We start from the raw sequence: 17,803 nt of genomic DNA on the forward strand, positions 1-17,803 counted from the left end.
TTCCGATCAAAATATGAACGTAAACCAGCATATAGGCTTTACACAACATTTTAGATTGAAGTATAAAAGGTGGATGTCACCAAAACAACACCAGTTTTTATGATAAATATGTGTCGACTGCAGATGCCAGGGCTGCTGTGTCAGGGCCCTTGGGTAGCGCAGAAGTGGGTTCCAGCTCTGTCGGGCCCAACACATTGTGTAAGACAGATGAGGTTGTTGTTAAAAAACAAACAAATAAACAAAAAACAGCCCATTCTGCCCATATTGGGTTTTTTATGTGCTTCTTGACAAAGAAAAAAAAAAACTTTAAAAACTATTGGGATAAGCCTTACTGCTTGGGCTAAAATTATTTTTCCCAGAGTCGTTTTCTTTCATCCGAGACCAAAATTGTCGTCTTTTGTGAGTACATCTGGACAGATATTGAAATGTAATCAAAGTCATTAAAACACTCCAAGCATATATGCAGCCTTAAGGTAGTGTGTTTGTCAATCCTCTGCGCACCGCTGATAAGAGTCGGATATCGACAGAATTATGTCCTTGACATTTCATTAGCTACTTCTACAGCTCATCACCGATTAGATAAGACATACCATCACTCTGACATTAACCCATTCTGCCATTAGGGTGTTGAACCTTTAAGCGGTGTGGCAATATCTGTCAAGGCCATGGTCTGCCTTCTGATTGTCCAAAAACTATCTATATTCCCGATGGATCTGGGACTTGGCAGGCCTGCAATAAGTATGTCTTCATTGCCAAGACCTTCATTCTTTCATGCAAGTGTCTTCAATCAATCATTTGAAGGAAATATTTTGGGGAAGTTCTGACGCTTGTAGTCTGTTACGTTCAGCATGAAACATCTTTCAAGTTTGGCTCGTTTCTAGTTAATAAAACTTAACTTTATTAATGCACAGTGCTTTGAGGTTATCAAATGAAAAGCACTTTATAAATGCTGTATTATGAATCACACATTTCCCGTTCATTCATTCACTAACAAATTCATTCATTCATTCAGTGTTTTCAAAATGTGCTTAATTTTGTAAACCATTGCATTCCAACAATATCCTTCCATCTCAATTTTTTCAATGACTTGATTTCTGAGTGGATTGGATTTATTATCCTGCAATGCTATTATTAGTCCCCTACCAGATTCACTGTAGGGGACTTACAGGTTTGCTCTCCATCTCTGTCCGTCCGTGACAACTGTGGTTTTCCAGACTTTCTGCCCACACTCTAACATATTCAACTGAAACTTGGTGCATGGCTTTATTATAACAAGTTACAGAACACGTCCAAGTTTCAGGGCGTTTCGTCAATTTTTCACAGTTGTGTCCTTTTTGGACTTGGAAAATATCACACCCATAGGGGACATGTGTTGCAAAGCAATTCTCCCTCTTGTTTCATATATTCCAGGCATTACAGCTGGCTGCTGGGTCTCATATTCATATACAATGACTGCAGTGTTAACGCATAAGACTACATTTAATTGTCCGACTCTACACTAGCTATTAACTGACACTTCCACTGGACTGCATCTGTAGTCTGTCTCATTCTCCAATGTTCATATCACTCACTGTATTCTTTCGAGGTCGGCAATGCACATGGCTTTCTCCATCCGAAAACATAACCTTGAAATAGGATTTGCAGATTAAAAACATAGTTCCATTGTTGTCTTCACCAGCTCTGATGTTCAGTGCATCAAACTGACTGGCCTTGAAATTGCAATGGCATACTTATCCTCAACTACTAGTTGTGCTTTCAAGTTGTGTCCTTGAAGACGATTATGAATAATGTGAGTAGAGGCATTGAAGTTAACAATATATTCTGTTGTTATACTGTCCAGGAAAATGGTGAAGAGGTAGTGAATTTGTATTTGAACTGTTTAGTCTGGGTCTGATTCCTGACCTGAATATAAACTGTAGGATTGGTACTTTGCAGACAGGGTGTTGTATCATAAAGCGTGCGTCCCTAGGAGGATGACACGCTTGATGATGCCACATCTTCTAGCAAAGATCCTACGGTGGACCCTATGGTGTCATTTGTGAAGAAGAGGTAAATGATCACCGGCACCATGAACAAATTACAGTTTCCTACCCAAATGAGCTCCAGTCAAATGGCAACCATAGCCAGCCAATTTTTGAAAGACTTGGGCCAAGCCTCCCCTCAGCCGACCCACAATAAGATGGGTATTAATTGTGGCCATTAAAAAATTAGTTGTGGTGGACAGTTATTACATTTGCCATAAGTGTTTGCTTCTGGTCTTTACTTGTATTCTAACTTAATTAAGCCTCCCATTAGACCATAGTGGAAGGCTTATTGCTGTTGTAGGGTTTGTTTTTACAAAATGACACCCCCAGTTGTTAATGGTACCATAAAGTGTTTTAGACCCCCAGGGTTACCAAACCACCATTTAGAATTTTTTTCTTCTTCCTGCACTCTCGACACCGAATTTCCAAACTGTATCAATTTCTGTGCTGAATCTTGGAGCTGGCTGGGACTTTCAGAATGAAATTTTGCATCAAATACAAAGTATGTGTGGTTGACATAATTGTTTTAACCTTAGCCTAATTTTAAGAGATGTACAAGGGGACGAAGGGAAGAGTTTTAGTCGGTCCTGGGATGTTTGAGGAGTTCATTTTGAACATCGGTTCGAGGCAGGGAAGCGCGCTCAGCTCATTCCTGTTTAGCATGGTGATGGAGCTGGTAAGCAGGAAGGTAAACCTGAAAGATATTCTGGGGAGGATATTGTATGCAGATGATCTGGCTGTTTTGATGGAGAGTGGGTGGGAAGTGCAGGAAGTAGTGGGGGAGTGGAAGGAGGCATTTGACAAACATGGGCTGAAAATGAGAAGAAAGAAGACAGAGGTGATGTGGGTTGGAAGCAGAGAAAATAAATTATTAGGTTAGAGGAGAAGATCAGACAAGGAAATAGATTCGAGTATCTGGGTGGAACAGTGACCTGTGACCAGTAATTCATCATAACCTTTGTTCTAAGTACAGTAGAATGGCGATGTTGGTGTCTATTAGTATGTTTTCAAGTGTTATTTTACTATTTAGTGGCTATCCTGATGGCGTAATTCCAAGATGGCCACCAAAGCACCCGAAACAATCCAAAAATACCACTGAAACTTACATTTTAACATTTTATTCATTCTCTTCCTCATCATTGTTATCAGCACTTTGATTGTCTGCATCATCAGTGTCATTGGTTTCATTTCTTCTTGTATTGAAGGAGTTTAGGCAGGCAGGACCACCACCACAGGCACAGAACATAGTGCAAGGAATTTGATGGCCCATGCAGCCAGTTACCACCTTTACATGGTCGGTCTGATACACAGCCACATTTGACCAACTTGAGGATTTGTTCAGGAGCGTAGGGTACTCCATCTTTCATGTTTCGTGGGATTAGGCACTTATTTGTGTCATCTGTTTCCCATCCATATTCTACAGCATTAAGAGGAGGTGGATCTCCACTCAGGGCACTGTACCATTGGACGACCTGATAATGTGCTCTGCGAACATTCTGCTCAAATGCTTCAGTTGTTGGTGGCAAATTACACAGTTTTGGTGCACTTGTTGATTTCCCAGTTATCTTTGCCCACTGTTGCTGACGGCACTCTGTCATGGAAGAACATGGTGTTTTCCAACCGTAGCATGCAGCCATGAAAGCTGTCGATTGCTTGACCACTTCGATCATATCTGCCGTCAGTTGGCCAAGTTGATCTAGTGTGTAGCCTTTTCTTGACACAGTAATTGCTGTTGTCTTGCCCACTCCATAGGTCACTGCAACCGAGTCCGCGAGTCGCAACCAGTTCGGGCATTGAGTGCTAAGATTGAGGGTACAATATCTGCATGTTTATGAGCAGTTGCCTTTATGTCAATGCAAGAGCGATGTTTGATTGGCGACTGCATCGTCATGGAAGACTCAAGCTTCTCACTCAAGTAGAAGAAGAGCAGTAAGGCAAATACATCAGTGTCATCACACATCACACAAACTCGTGATTCTGGATCTCCTTTTGCAATGTGGATGGCTTGTTGAGTAATGAAGATGTCCGCCTCTTCATGTGTTGTGGCAAGATCCAGACGAGGATTTTTGCATCTTGTAGATACTTGTGTAGGTACTGACTTTTCGCCTGTAACTACCAACTTGTGGTCTTGTCACGTTTTGTAAGAAATCTTTGTCACTTAGGATCTGCTCGCAAATGAGTGTGTTCAGTTGTGCCTCGTTTGTGTAGTTTTTGAGCACTGCATCTCGAGCAGGCAGTGGAGTTGTCAGTGTGAGATGATGGACACGGCTAGCGGTTGCTCTAGCAGACCTAGTGCTACTTTTGGTAGAGTAGTCATGATATCGGTCAAAACACAGGTAAACATCAGCTTCACACAACCGCAGGGAGAGCCACAACTTGAAGCCTGATATGAACATGTCAACGGTTCCATGAGCTGGCCAGTCAACTGTCCAAATAACAGCTGACACATCCATCACTATATTTCTTTACACATTCATCCATAAAATCATTCTCATCATCATCCATACGTCTAAGATTATTGGCTACATGTTTTCTAAACACAAGTAATGTTGCCATCCCAGGGGAATGTAATGGTAGCATTTCGTCACCGAAATGTTGGATGACCTTCTCCACTAAGACACACCTAGACACGACACACCCACCGTTATCTGAGTATACTGCCTCAACATCAAGAGAATTCCAAACTTTTGAGGGATCACTACACATAACATTGACAGTTTCAGGGAATGCTTGGTCATCAACAACAAACTTGCTATCTGTATCATTGGTCCTATGAGTGCCGACATGGAAAGCAGCATTGCATTTGCGATGGTACCTGGCATCTACGGCATGCAGATCTAACTGTGCACCAATAATGCGGTCAAGGACTATTCTACCAAGGTCATCTTCACGTTTCTGACATAAGTCTATAAGATACTGTTTGTAAGATCTCACCATCAGCCATTTTGTCAGTTGTTACTTTTGAAGCAGGTGTTCTGTACTGCAGTGGCACCTTGGCATCATACTCATGGGGCAATGTACAAGGAGTTGCATCATAGTGTTTTTTCGTTTCGTTTCAACAGTGTTTTCGAAAGTCAAATAAAGAACCACCAGAACTTTAGCGCAATCGCTTAGGTGACACTGTGGTGTCAGGCGATTTCTCATCATCATTCACACGCTTGTCCAATTTACATAGAGTAGAAGGAGATACATATTTGTTTATACAATTTTTATGACATTTTAGAGTCGATGAGCCATTAGAAAGTTCTGGTCGTCGTCCAATATCATCTTGACGAATTTTACTACCGGATAATATTGTGTGGATCCGTGAAGAATCCATGAATTTTCCATCTTGCTCACGACAGTTGTAAAGTGCCTTAAAGAAGCACTCTTCTTCTTGTTATAATTGCGCCATATCATCAGAACCTGCAAGGGAAGAAAAAAACCTAATTACTACTGCTCCATATAATCCATCTATAAATAGCATGATTCGCAGGATGCATCATAGGCTTGTAAGTTTTAGTAGTAATTTTGGATTTTTCGGGTGATTTAGCGGCCATCTTGGAATTACATCATCAAGATGGCTACCAAATACTAAAATAACTTTATAATCATATTTGTCACCCTTGAAAACATACTAATAGACACCAACATCACCATTCTACTATACTTAGAACAAAAGTTATGATGAATTATAGATTTTAGTACTAGGTTGCGGCCATCTTGGATTCTGAAAAAGCCAAGCGGGTGGCAAGTGGCCACCCGGGCTAAATTTCATAAACTAATAAAAATGCAAATAAATGATTGTGAACAGACATTGCAACCTTTTTTTAAAATATGGGGTCCTGCCACTGGACTATTAGGATTTTCTCCCGTTTTTGTTTCTCACGAGGACTTTCGGAATGAAATTTTGCATCACTAATGGGAATACAAAGAACGCAGGGTTAACCTAATTGTTTTATATATTGGCCTAATTTTAAGGTCATGACCTAATTATAGTCATTTAACATTTTTCGCCTTAATCTGAATGAAGTTTATCCAATCGGAACAAATGTGCCCTCCCTAGATAGATAGCCTAAAACAAGCTGTATTTAAACTTGAGTTACATCATGCCCCTCCAGGTTAAAGGTCAGGGTCTTACACCCCTTGGAGTACTAAACCACCATTTAGGTTTCCACAACAATATGCATATATTTTATCATATCTATAATTGGGTATTGAAAGTGTGCAGTTGGAATCAGTGATCTGCCTAGTGGTCCTGACCAATATTATGTAGTTGTACAACGTGCATTCAAAAGCTATTGTGACGAGATACTCACAATAGTCCAAGATATGCCCACTTTTATTTTTCAAAATACAAATATATATACTATAAATGAATATAAATATATATATACACAAAATTATATATAGTAATTTCACTTCTCCCAACCACATCCAGATAGACTCCATGTAGTGTGTGGAAATAGGAGGTTTTAGGAGTCGCGGAAGGCGAGAGGACGAGGCCATTTCGTAGGGTTCGAAGCTCGTTTATTCGTACAGAAATCTCCAGCACTCTAAACGCGAACGGAAGTGGTACAGCTTTTATAAAGCCAAAACCCTCTTCGGAGGGCGTGGCTCCACAACCGCGCGTGCGTCACTTCCACACAACCAAAAGCCCCACAGGCCCGTGCACGTGGATTATGACCAAACATAAGGTAACCGTCACATGCGAATAAGTTAACCGCGACATGCGAATAAGGTAACCGCTACAAGGTAATGTAACGTGTGGCAGGCGGTGCTTATCACTCCCGGTAAGGTGCAGCAAGGGCTGTATGGGACACCTTACTGGCGGTTCTCCACTCACAGTATGGAGTCGCATAATAACTGGTATATAACCGAAAGGTTTTCAGTCACAAGTGTGTGGAAAGCTCGCTGCGTTGCCCTGATGATGCCCCAAATAAGGGCGAAACTAGGTCGGCAACTGAGTTTTTCATGCCCTTTTGACGGTAACTGCAAATATATATATACACAAAATGTATTAATAAAAACGTTCTTGGATCTTGTTCGTAGAACTTTTGGGTGCCCCACACATTGTTAATAATTTTAAGGGAATGCTATAAGGGGAATCCATACACGTATTTATATATAAGTGCAAGTTTAAAGCGATACAATGGAGATTGAAAAAACAATATTGAATATATGCCTTGAATTATTTTGAATATATGCCTTAAAGTCCAACTATTAGCAAAAGTTTTTTTTTCTACAGTTTATAAGGCTCATGGAAGAGCTGTCATGCACACAAATCACACACTGACACAGGGTTTATCTGCATTCTACCCTATAAATGCTGAGTGTCATGCAAGGAAGTAGCACATACCATTTTATAGTATTTGGTGACTCCGCTAGGGTCCTGTGAACCTACTACTCTCAGAGCAGATGCTCTAGCCACAATGCTCCTGAGTCTGGTGCCTCATTTTCTCAGTGTATTTAATCTTTTGTAGGCAAATTTGCCAAATTACATTTCTGGGAAAATTTTAACCTCAGGATGATTTTCAAGTCTTTCTCTCCTTCTCCTCCCCACTCCAACCCAACCCCCATGATATACCTCAATCATCAACTTCGGTTGCCTTGTTGCATATACCTATCTATAAGTATTGCTAATCTAATAGCACTTAGGTTGGGACTAAAACAGTGTTTTTCTTTCGATGTCCTTGCAAAAATTTCTGTATTCCTGTCCACGTCATGAATACTCCCCACGTGCTCCTCTCCCAACCTCCTTCCCCTACCCTCCCACTCCCCACAGGTGTTTTCCTATACTTATGCTGTTCTTATCTTGTGTTTCTGTGCAGCTGTTTGCGAGTCTGGCTGTAAAAATGGAGGTCGATGCATTGCCCCTAATCGTTGTGCCTGCGCCTATGGTTTCTCCGGATCCAAGTGTGACCGAGGTATTTGGAAAAACGTACTTTTAAACTTGGAAATAGTGTAAAAGATGTACATGTTGTATGAAAACAAGTACACCTGCAATGACAGCTAGGTTGAACGGTACATGGTTTTGTTGTTGTTTCACCATGCTGTCTTTATCATTAATACAGTAAAGAGATTCCTCTGTTGAGGTTATCATTATGTAAAACAGGTTTTAACATATGTGATGTCTACTTTCTTAAAATATTTCCGCATTTTAAATTGCATTACAAAAACTGCAAGGTAATATGCCTTTAACATTGCATTAATTTTGTCGCGGTTCTTGAATATCACTGACTTAGATTTCAGAATGTGAAAAAAGTATTATTTGCTTTGGTGAGGCATGCGCCAACAAAATGAAGTGCAAGCAGATGCAAGGCCTCATGAGCCACAGAACACCTTGGCATAGGCACAAGGAGCAAGTGAGGGAAGTGAGCAGGGAGCACGTTACCAGGTATACTCATTGCTGGCACAGCACTCTGCAGAAACGCATGTGGTTCCTCGACATGACAATCCACCTTACACATGGAAAATGTGACCCGACGATGGCACAACCGGGTGGTGTGACTCACTATGGCCCGGCGAAAGTTTGCGAAGCAGGCGTGCTGGATGCTTTCGGAGAAAAAAAAGTAGCAGAAAGTTGGCAAGTTTCTCAGGTGTTGGTTTAGTCCCAAAAACAGGTCTCAAGGGTTACTACACACTTGCCTTTCTGACGCCACCCATAATTTTTGGTTCCAGACACAAGACTTGTTCCATTTTTCCACATTTCCGAGGCAAAAACATGTCTTCATCGTAATTCAGCAAACATTCTTAAAGTGTATTATTTCCTCCTCATATTTACAACCGTTGTCATTTCATTTGCCAAGAACAATTACTTAAAATAAAATAAACCCTTATGTGATTTGATATGAGCAGAAATTTGATATGACATCTTAATGATATGAGCAGAAAATACAATCTATTTGTATTTGATAGAATGTCATAGTATTTCCTAGTAGTAACTGTAACGCATTTTTAGAATATGATTTATTGCAAGTGTGAACAGAACCGAGACATAATTTGGGGAAAGAGTAATTACAGTTTTGTTTGATTATCATTTAAAAACACGAGACTATGGGCGAGTTATGTAGAAATCATACTGGAAACAACACGAGAGCAGCATAGGTTGTTGGTGTTGTTGTTGTTGTATAGCCCTGGACAGTTCTCTTGAACAAGACTGGCATGGAGACAGCCGATTGATCGCACAGGAGCGACCCAGAGATTCCCCACATCCAGGATGGTGTGTGTACCCCCCGCCTTCATGAAGTCAGGGCCACGGCAGAGTAGAGATAAAGATAGAGATAGAGATAGAGATAGAGATAGAGAGAGAGAGAGAGAGAGAGAGAGAGAGAGAGAGAGAGAGAGAGAGAGAGAGAGAGAGAGAGAGAGAGAGACAGAGACAGAGACACACACAGAGACAGAGACACACACAGAGACAAGGGAAAGGGCCAGTCCATGGGGATCGATCGGCAATCTGACTGTGACCGCGCTGCCCTAACAAATCCGGGCAGCAGGGAACGATGGGGAATATTTGGCCCCTGACTTGCGTAGGGGGGAGGGGGGGAAACCACCGCGAAGAGGCGTCCCCGGAAGTGCAGTGTAGGTTGAGTTAGGAGGTGGTGATGTGTCAACCGCATAATCTAATCGAGAATGAATGCATTGACTTGATGTGTTAGTGGTTTGCACAGTGATTATATACACCACACCAACTGCTTGTGCCTCCATTAGATGCAAATGGAATGATTGCACAATAGTAAGAGCTAGCCAATATAAGAATGGTCAAGGTAGTGACAACACAGCAGTAGGAAACAGGTATGCAAGAGACAGTGATGAATATGATCAGTTCGACTAGAAAATGAGGCAGGTGGATGAGAGAGACCATTAAATATGAGAGATGACATGAGATGTTGGTGAGCTACAATGACCACTTTGAAGAGGGAAGAACATTAGTAATACGTAGACTGTACTAAACTGATAAAACCACCTTTAGAGGCCATTTTTCCGCGCAAGCGGGGGTTGGCCTTTTTCGGGAACCGTGGTTGTTGTTGTTTTTTGGTCCCCTTTTTGAAGCAATGTTTTACGGCCGGATGCCCTTCCTGACGCCAACCCTTTTTGCCGCCTTTAACGACAAACAGGGAATTACCAGTGAACAGGTCCTCAATTAGCCGACCTCGGAAGGATGACAGGCTGAGTCAACCCCCCTGGCATTAATTCAGCGATCGACCGGGATTCGAACCCAGGATCCTAGGATCCTAAGCTGACACCCTAGCCGCTAGCCCAACTGTACTAAACTGATGTAGACAGGTATTCAATAACAGTGACACCAAAATGATGGCTTGATTATTAGCACAACTGGCATATTCAAATGGATGCCATAATATGAGAAATGCAAGTTTAACATCTCTTTCAAATTATAGCAACTTTTAAGATTTTGTGTATTGAAAATCAGAAGGTTGGCCAACTGCAGGTGCACGAAACAGACTGCTATAGGAAGTGAAGTGTAGCTGACATGTTTGGCTATTAGCCCTTCATCAGAGCAAAAGAGGTTAATGAAAGGCTAATTCTCAAACCATCAGATCCACCTCACCTCCCAAGGTGGTTGACATACTCTTTTCCACTTTCAGTTGAAAAAAACCCATTAACTTGTCAGTTGACACAAGTTTTCATGGAGACAAAATATTCCATTAAATATTTGGTGCAGTTTTTTTTTTGCCCCAAAAGACACAAAAATATAAGAGATCAACATTATGACATTATATCTGAGCTATAGAATGGAGACCGATTCATCTTGTGCACATGGATGTACTACACAGATTACCGGACAGGACCTTGCTACACCCAAGTGAGCAACCAGATGTGCCAGGGTCAAGTGAGTGGCATTGTCTGCACTAAGGGATTGTGCTGCGCTACCATTGGGCGTGCCTGGGGACACCCATGTGAGATGTGCCCTGCACAACCCCAGCCCTGTCGCAGAGGACTCATCTCCAACGTTCGTACAGGCGCCTGCCAGGGTATTGAAAATGGCAACTGCTCTTTCATGCACTTCTCACAACTCTTTGTACACTCTAGTTAACAGGTCTAGTTGAAATCCATACTTATTGCATGATGTTCTTGAGTGTTGTCCATAGTACATCTCTTCTAGTCCATGAAATTCACCTTGCACAAGATGTAGAAAAACAGCTGTGCAGCTGCACTGACTCGCATGATCAAGATACTGAGATGTTGATATAAAGTGATAAATTACCGGGAACGTTAATGCAACAATAAACTTTAACAGCAGGAGACCATTTAATTCTTCCACTGACATATTGTGCTCTACATGGCAAATACATTACACGCATTGTAGAAATTGAGAGACTTCTCTGTCCCAAACACGAGTTGTAATTTATTACGAGAAGTTTTCCATGTGCTTGTGAAACATTTCCTAAATGAATGAACTGTGGTTGTAATGTGCTTATGTTAAACTGCAAGAGAAAATTTAACTTTTAGTTTTTAGGATGGTGTATCTGAAAGCTATACAGGCCGTGCACAACATCGGTTACATTTTGTGCAGATGTTGATGAATGCAAGGCCATTCCCGGGATGTGCAAAGGAGGAAACTGCGTGAACACGGTGGGCTCTTATGAATGCAAATGTCCTGTGGGTTACAAGCAAACTGAAATCTCCCAGCAGTGTGAAGGTATGATCTCATGTCACATTGGCAAGTACAATTGTTAAATAAATGTCAGAAATCCTGTTTTCTTGCAATACCGATATATATATATATATATATATATATATATATATATATATATATATATATATGTAATGTATATAATCAACGACATACAGTGTGACGAGCGCTGTCCCGATCTCCTGTGGACCGAAGTACTGGACCAAAGCGTCACATGCGTCACCCCCATTGGCTAAACATCAAGCAGAGCCACCAATCTGGATTTCGGGCTTATTTGCCCTCTAGCCCAGCAGATATGTGAAAAAATTGTGCTTTTGGTGATACAAGCATGAAATTTTGAACACTGATAGAGCATACTACTAGGAAGATTTTTGGATATAGGGGCATTCAAATCTTTTCCTAGGGACAAAATGGCGGCCATTTAAAAAATGGCCGTTTACGGATAATAAGATACACAGTACCGATGTCTATAAAACTAGATTTACTTATTGCTCAAGCACACCTATGATGTTTTTTTCACGTAAACAGGTTGTAAGATCATAATTAAATGTCAACAAACTCACATAACATTTATTTGGTCCTTATTCTTTACAAAAATAATTACTTTTTGAGCTATTTTGAGCAAACTCCAGAAACACAATGGAAATGAAGTGAAAATGCCACATTAACGCTGTGGAAGTGACTTTCACTATAAAACAGTCTACAAAACAGTCTTCCACATGTTTGTGTATATGTAACAGGTGTGTTATTCCTCCTGTATACTATCGTGTGCACTCCCCTGCACAGTGACACAGAGCTGAGCACTGGAGTGCGGCCTTAACACACTTGCACTGTTTCCTGCAACCCTTCTTGCATCCACATCTAATCAATTGTCGGCATGCCTCAGTTGCCTCTGTGAGGGTTGTCCAATATATCCCCCAGCCGTTATTACTCTGTTTCCAACCCCATTCACTTGGCGATGGGAGCTCAGGTGCGCAAATCATCATCTGGCCCCAACAAAAGCCGGCTTGGTAGGCAGCTCTCTTGATGTGTTGTCTGAGGGCTTCTTGCGTTGGTGGGATAGCCTCTATTGATCTACCAGTCTGGGTGAAGAGATGCTTGCGGGCATCGTTAACATGTTCCTGGCTGCTTGTTCGATCGTAGAGCAGAACAACAAAACGCTCCAGTGGATCCATGTTGTCATTTGCAGTTGAAATGGTTGGTGTGGCAGCCAGTGCGCAGAAAGCTGAGGTGACCTCATCATAGGCTTTCCATGTTTCCCATGCTGTTTTCTTCCCCCTTCCGCCGAAGCAGGACACGGTGTCACACCCAGTGAAGGCGTGGAAGAATGGCAACCCTCGGCACTTGTTTGGTCCCAGTGCCACAGCCATCTCGTGAGCTGCCAAGTGCCTGAAATTCTTCCCTGTGCCAAAAGCAACCCAGAGTTCATCGATGTCAAGATATCCAGTTGCTGCCACTGCAAGGATCAAAACATCTGTGTCCACTGTGCGGATTGACACCTTGGTATAGCCCTGTCTGACTGCATCTTGGACATGGAGTAGTATCCTTGTATCTGCCTCCTCGTGACTACACGGGGAAAGACCAGTAACATCTCGTGGCTGTGTACAAAAAACTTCTTTGTGGTTTGTGGTGACGATTTGCTTGTCAGTCTCAATGTTTGCTATCCTCGTTGCTAGAAAGTCAAACAACTCCACCTTGTTCTCGTCTATGCGAAGGAAGGCCTGCCAGTTTCGAGGGATGGAACTAGATGGCTCAACTCGTCTCCTGGTGCCTTTACCCCTCGTCTTCCTGGTGTCGGCTTTCAAACTGTCTGGGAAATATTCATCCCAGATAATATCAATCCTGCTCTTATTTTGTATCTGAGATGTGATGTATGGCAAGAATACTAGTGATGCATACTCAGAGAAGGTCTTCGCATTACGAGGTGCCAGCATGTTCACGATGGCTGCTCCATCCAGGATCATGACTTCAACAGGGGGGCTTACATCATCATTTTCCCGTGAGGTGATCAGATCTTCTAAGCACCCAACCAGATCAGACTTGGTTCCAAGCCGGATTTTGCCCATTTGTGACAATGCAGGGGGACAAGCTTGGTTTTCATGTGCAAAGAATTCATCAAGATCTCCATTCCGTGTCTGGGATGCAATAAACAGCCTGGAGAACAGAACGCAGTCATTCTTCAGAGATACCACCTTCAACTCTGTTCTTGACTTCTCTCTGACTGGGGGTCGGCTGAAGAGAGGGAGATTGTTTCTTTTTATTGGGTCAGTGATAGGCTTTGTCTGATGTACAAGCCTCTCGTTCACATACAATATGTGTCATACTGTTCTTTTCCCAGCTTCTCGATCTGGTAAAGGGTGTTGATGACTGCTGGGTCTGCCAGGTCTCTGCTGTCTAGCACCAAGAGATCTTTGCTGTCGTCACAGAATGGGTTCCCCATCTCTCCTACGACACGGGTGAGTGCTCTCACATCTCGAGCAAAGGCTACCTGCGTGTGCTTTGTCTGTTCATGGTGTTTTAGTTCAGTTTTCCTAATTCTTTTTTCTGTTGTGGCCTCGAACTTATAGATCAGTTTGGCCATCTCTGGACCAGACACCATCCATCGGCGCAAAGCTGCAGCATTCTCCGTAAGACCTACAGCCCCTCCATCACCTTTCACCAATGCATTATTTTGCTCGTGTGCCTGGTCTAAGGCTATGGCAGAGAATGCACGTGTAGTCTTCTTCATGGTGAAGTTTCCTGCCAGAAACTGTGCGTATACAGTTGGATGCTTTGTTGCAAGTGTCACCATGTCACCAAGTGTCACCATGGTCATAGAAGAGAGGCAGCAATGAAGTTAAGGCCACACTACACTCTGGTTCTTCTGGAATAGACTGCTTGCTGGCATGGTATCCAGCCCATGATACTGTCTCGTCTCCCTTAAGTGGTGTGTCAGATAGCACTGTCTTCTCCATCTGCTCCAGCCACCTGTCAAAATGCAAGATAATGAACACAATTAAGAACAAACAAGTCCACACAAGTTAACAAGTCTTGGTTATTTAGGTACACATATAACTGTCCACAGTTCAAACACAATAATCAGTTACCTGTACTCAATCTGCATTGCTTCAGGGATGAGTTGGCAGTTGCTTTTGTTGGGACCCGCTAGCTTGGGTACAGGTGGGTCACATTTACCCAGAACAACAGGAGGTACGATGGTGTATGACTGTGGCAGGTGTGCATCTGTTGTTGATGTGTCATCTGGGTTTACCCGTTGAACTCCACGGCTATCGCTATTTGGGTGCTGGAAAAGTGAAATGCCAGTGCCATGGAAGGAGTCGTGGGCACTTGTTGAACTGGGGTTATGATCAATGTTATCCACTGCCCCAGTTGTGAAGAGGTCACTTTTTAGCTCAGGGGGGCAAACTGTACCCTCATTTTGGAAGAAACGGCAGATTCTGTTCCCCAAGTCCGTGGAGATGCTAAGCACCCTGTCATAGGAGATCGAGAGACCCAGGTTGAACATAGTATCAACCAGGTCTCTTTTTCGAGTCTTTGTGTGGATAAGGGTGCCCAGGTACACAGGCAGGGGAGTCTCCCGATTGTGACTGTGCCTCGTGGACGTGGTAGTACTGCTACTCTCTCTGCGGCGTGAGTAACTGTTGAACATAAGGAGTTGTGAGATTGTGAGAGTAGGTGTTGATACCGACGAGTGGCTTGACTGCTCTTGGATGTTAGGACCATTCAAGATCATAGAAACTAGTGATACAAGCGAATTAGGTACCGAATGTTCTTGGCAGTGGGCTTCAAATGAACCACTAAATGTTGAGTTCATTTTCAACATGTCTCTACGAACTATATTTGCGGCTCTAGCAAGACAAACTCCATCACTGTCAGTGTCATGATCACATGCCTTCTGAAGGGCTGAGCCAACATCCTGGTTGAAAGCAAGCAGAATATCTCGACCGGACATGTGCTCCTCTAGGTCTGGAAAATATGTCATGATTCGATCTTTGAGTTTGGTGGAGTGGACACGCCTGGTCAAGACTGTTCCAAGCTGTTCCAGCCTGGTGGTGTATAGTCTTGCTAGGTCTACCAGCTTGAACACTGGTGTCACAGGAGCATCTGTGCGGGCATCATCGATGTAGGACACTAGCTCTCCAAGTGCTATACCGTGATTGATATCATCTTGTTCATTCAGTGTTGTGCTTGTGGCCCTTGCTTTGTTATAAAGTGACACCAGACACTTCACGTGGTACTGTGCATCTTGTGCTATAAGGTCACCTGCACTCAGTTTAGCAAGAAGTGCCTGATCTCCTAGTTTCAGGGCAGCTGTCCTGACATGTTTATCGAGGTCGAAGGTGGAAGCTTTTCGCAGAGAATTAGTACCCGCTGGTTTGTCACAAAAGAAACACTTTTCAGGCTGTGGCTGTGTGTGGTCTACATGTACTCTGTGACGGGTGTACTTTCTTGAGACACTTGCGGTTTCTTCACTAGACGTTTCTCTTTTTTGTGCCCGATGCAGTTCAGTTTTGTTGTATTTCAGTCTGCATGAATCATGCCACTTAGCCTTGTGGCTCTGGAAGGTTGACTGGATACCTTCACCATCGTCCAGGCGGGACAGTTCTAGAGATTTTGGCAGGCAGCCCATCTGGCTGAAGGTGAGGAGATAATCTGCAAGAGTTTGGTATCCGGACCCTGTGGTTCGCTTGGAATCAGCTGGACAGGCAAGGGCCTCATCGGTGACCTCCTGACATAACACACACTTCTCCCAATCTGTCAGATAAGGCATGTTTGTTCCAGATGTACTAGGGCTTTGGGGGTCTAATAGCTTGAAATTTTTGTTGGCCATTGTCAATTAAGCATTATCCACCACCACCATCCAATCAATATACAAATTGGGAACCAAATCTAGGTAGCTACTACAGTCAATGAGCGAAGGTGCAGTGCAGTCGAGTTATCATCTGAAAAAGAAATACATACATTATTATCATAAATATAGTAATTCGCTTTCGTAACTTTTCACTAGCCTTGCATTGTTCCTTATAGTCACCTAGTCTATGATAGGAAAGTTCATAAAGCTACATCAAAGTTGTTCATATAAAGGTATTGAACCAAAATTACACCCAGGAGAAATCAGATAGTCATGCAAAGTTAAATAATTAAACCGCTAGACCAGTCCTGTCTATTGCAATGGTAAACCATTTGTTCTGCCCCTTATAGGCCACCGTAGATTCCAATTTTGAACCCAGTATGAAGGTATTGCATAGCATGTACATGACAATTTATAATACGCTCATTACATTGTGTTTCAATAGCAGCACAAATGACAAGTCTGAAATAATAGGTAAATATGTCCTTCTTAGCCGCCATTTTGTAAAATGGCCGCCATTTTGGGCCAAGGAGAAATCTGGAATGCCCCTACATCCAAATTTCACTGTAAGGGTATGCCCTAACTGTGTGCCAAGTTTCATGCTTGTATCATCAAAGGCACAATTCTACCACAATTCTTCACATATCTGCCGGACTACTCATCAGGGACCAAAGAAAGAAATCTCTGTCGACAGAGTGGACGGGCTGAGGCCCCCGGGACGGAGGTGACACTTTGGTCTAGGACTTCGGTCCACAGGAGATCTGGGAAGCACTCATCATGCTGTAAGTCGTTGATTGTCATCTCCGCTGATCGCACCGCACCCCCTGGTTTTGGTTGCACTGGCGGGACAATGGCCTGGGTGGCAGACAGGCTGTTTGTTCATTGCAGATTATGTGGTTTATTCCAGGTGAGACATAATCCGTAGCTGGTGCTCACCATTAAAGCCAGGAGGTGCCTCAATTCATATAAATAAATTGATTATATATGTATATATGTATATATGTATATATATATATATATATATATATATATATATATATGTATATATATATATATATATATATATATGTATATATATATATATGTATATATATATATTAGCAGAAGTACCCGGCATTGACGGGTGGGGGGGGGGGGGGGGGGGAGGGGAGGGGAACGGGGGGGGAGCAAGCCCCTTGGCAAAGCAAGCGATTTTTTTTTTCACAGCGTCATAGCGTCATAGCGATTTTTTTGTCATAGCGTTCATAGCGTCATATCGTTCATAGCGTCATAGCGTTTCATAGTGTCATAGCG

General features: G+C 42.6%; 2 protein-coding genes across 3 annotated transcripts in view; both read left to right on the plus strand.

Annotated features, from left to right (window-relative positions):
- Positions 1–17,803, plus strand: part of LOC144890982 (protein FAM200C-like) — a 1,200,974-nt gene that overhangs the window by 786,007 nt on the left and 397,164 nt on the right. The gene's annotated exons all lie outside the window — the stretch shown is intronic.
- The window catches only part of LOC137421111 (fibrillin-2), a 291,848-nt gene that overhangs the window by 23,470 nt on the left and 250,575 nt on the right, over positions 1–17,803 (plus strand). For both annotated transcript variants that reach the window (XM_068106839.2, XM_068106838.2), the window contains exons 6-8: positions 7,835–7,930; positions 10,799–10,996; positions 11,539–11,664. In XM_068106839.2, the coding sequence (XP_067962940.2) occupies positions 7,835–7,930; positions 10,799–10,996; positions 11,539–11,664 (420 nt within the window). The remainder of the gene's footprint in view (positions 1–7,834; positions 7,931–10,798; positions 10,997–11,538; positions 11,665–17,803) is intronic.

The sequence above is a fragment of the Myxine glutinosa genome, chromosome 2, assembly GCF_964187855.1.
Source record: "Myxine glutinosa chromosome 2, kmMyxGlut1.1, whole genome shotgun sequence".
Lineage (NCBI taxonomy): Eukaryota > Metazoa > Chordata > Myxini > Myxiniformes > Myxinidae > Myxine > Myxine glutinosa.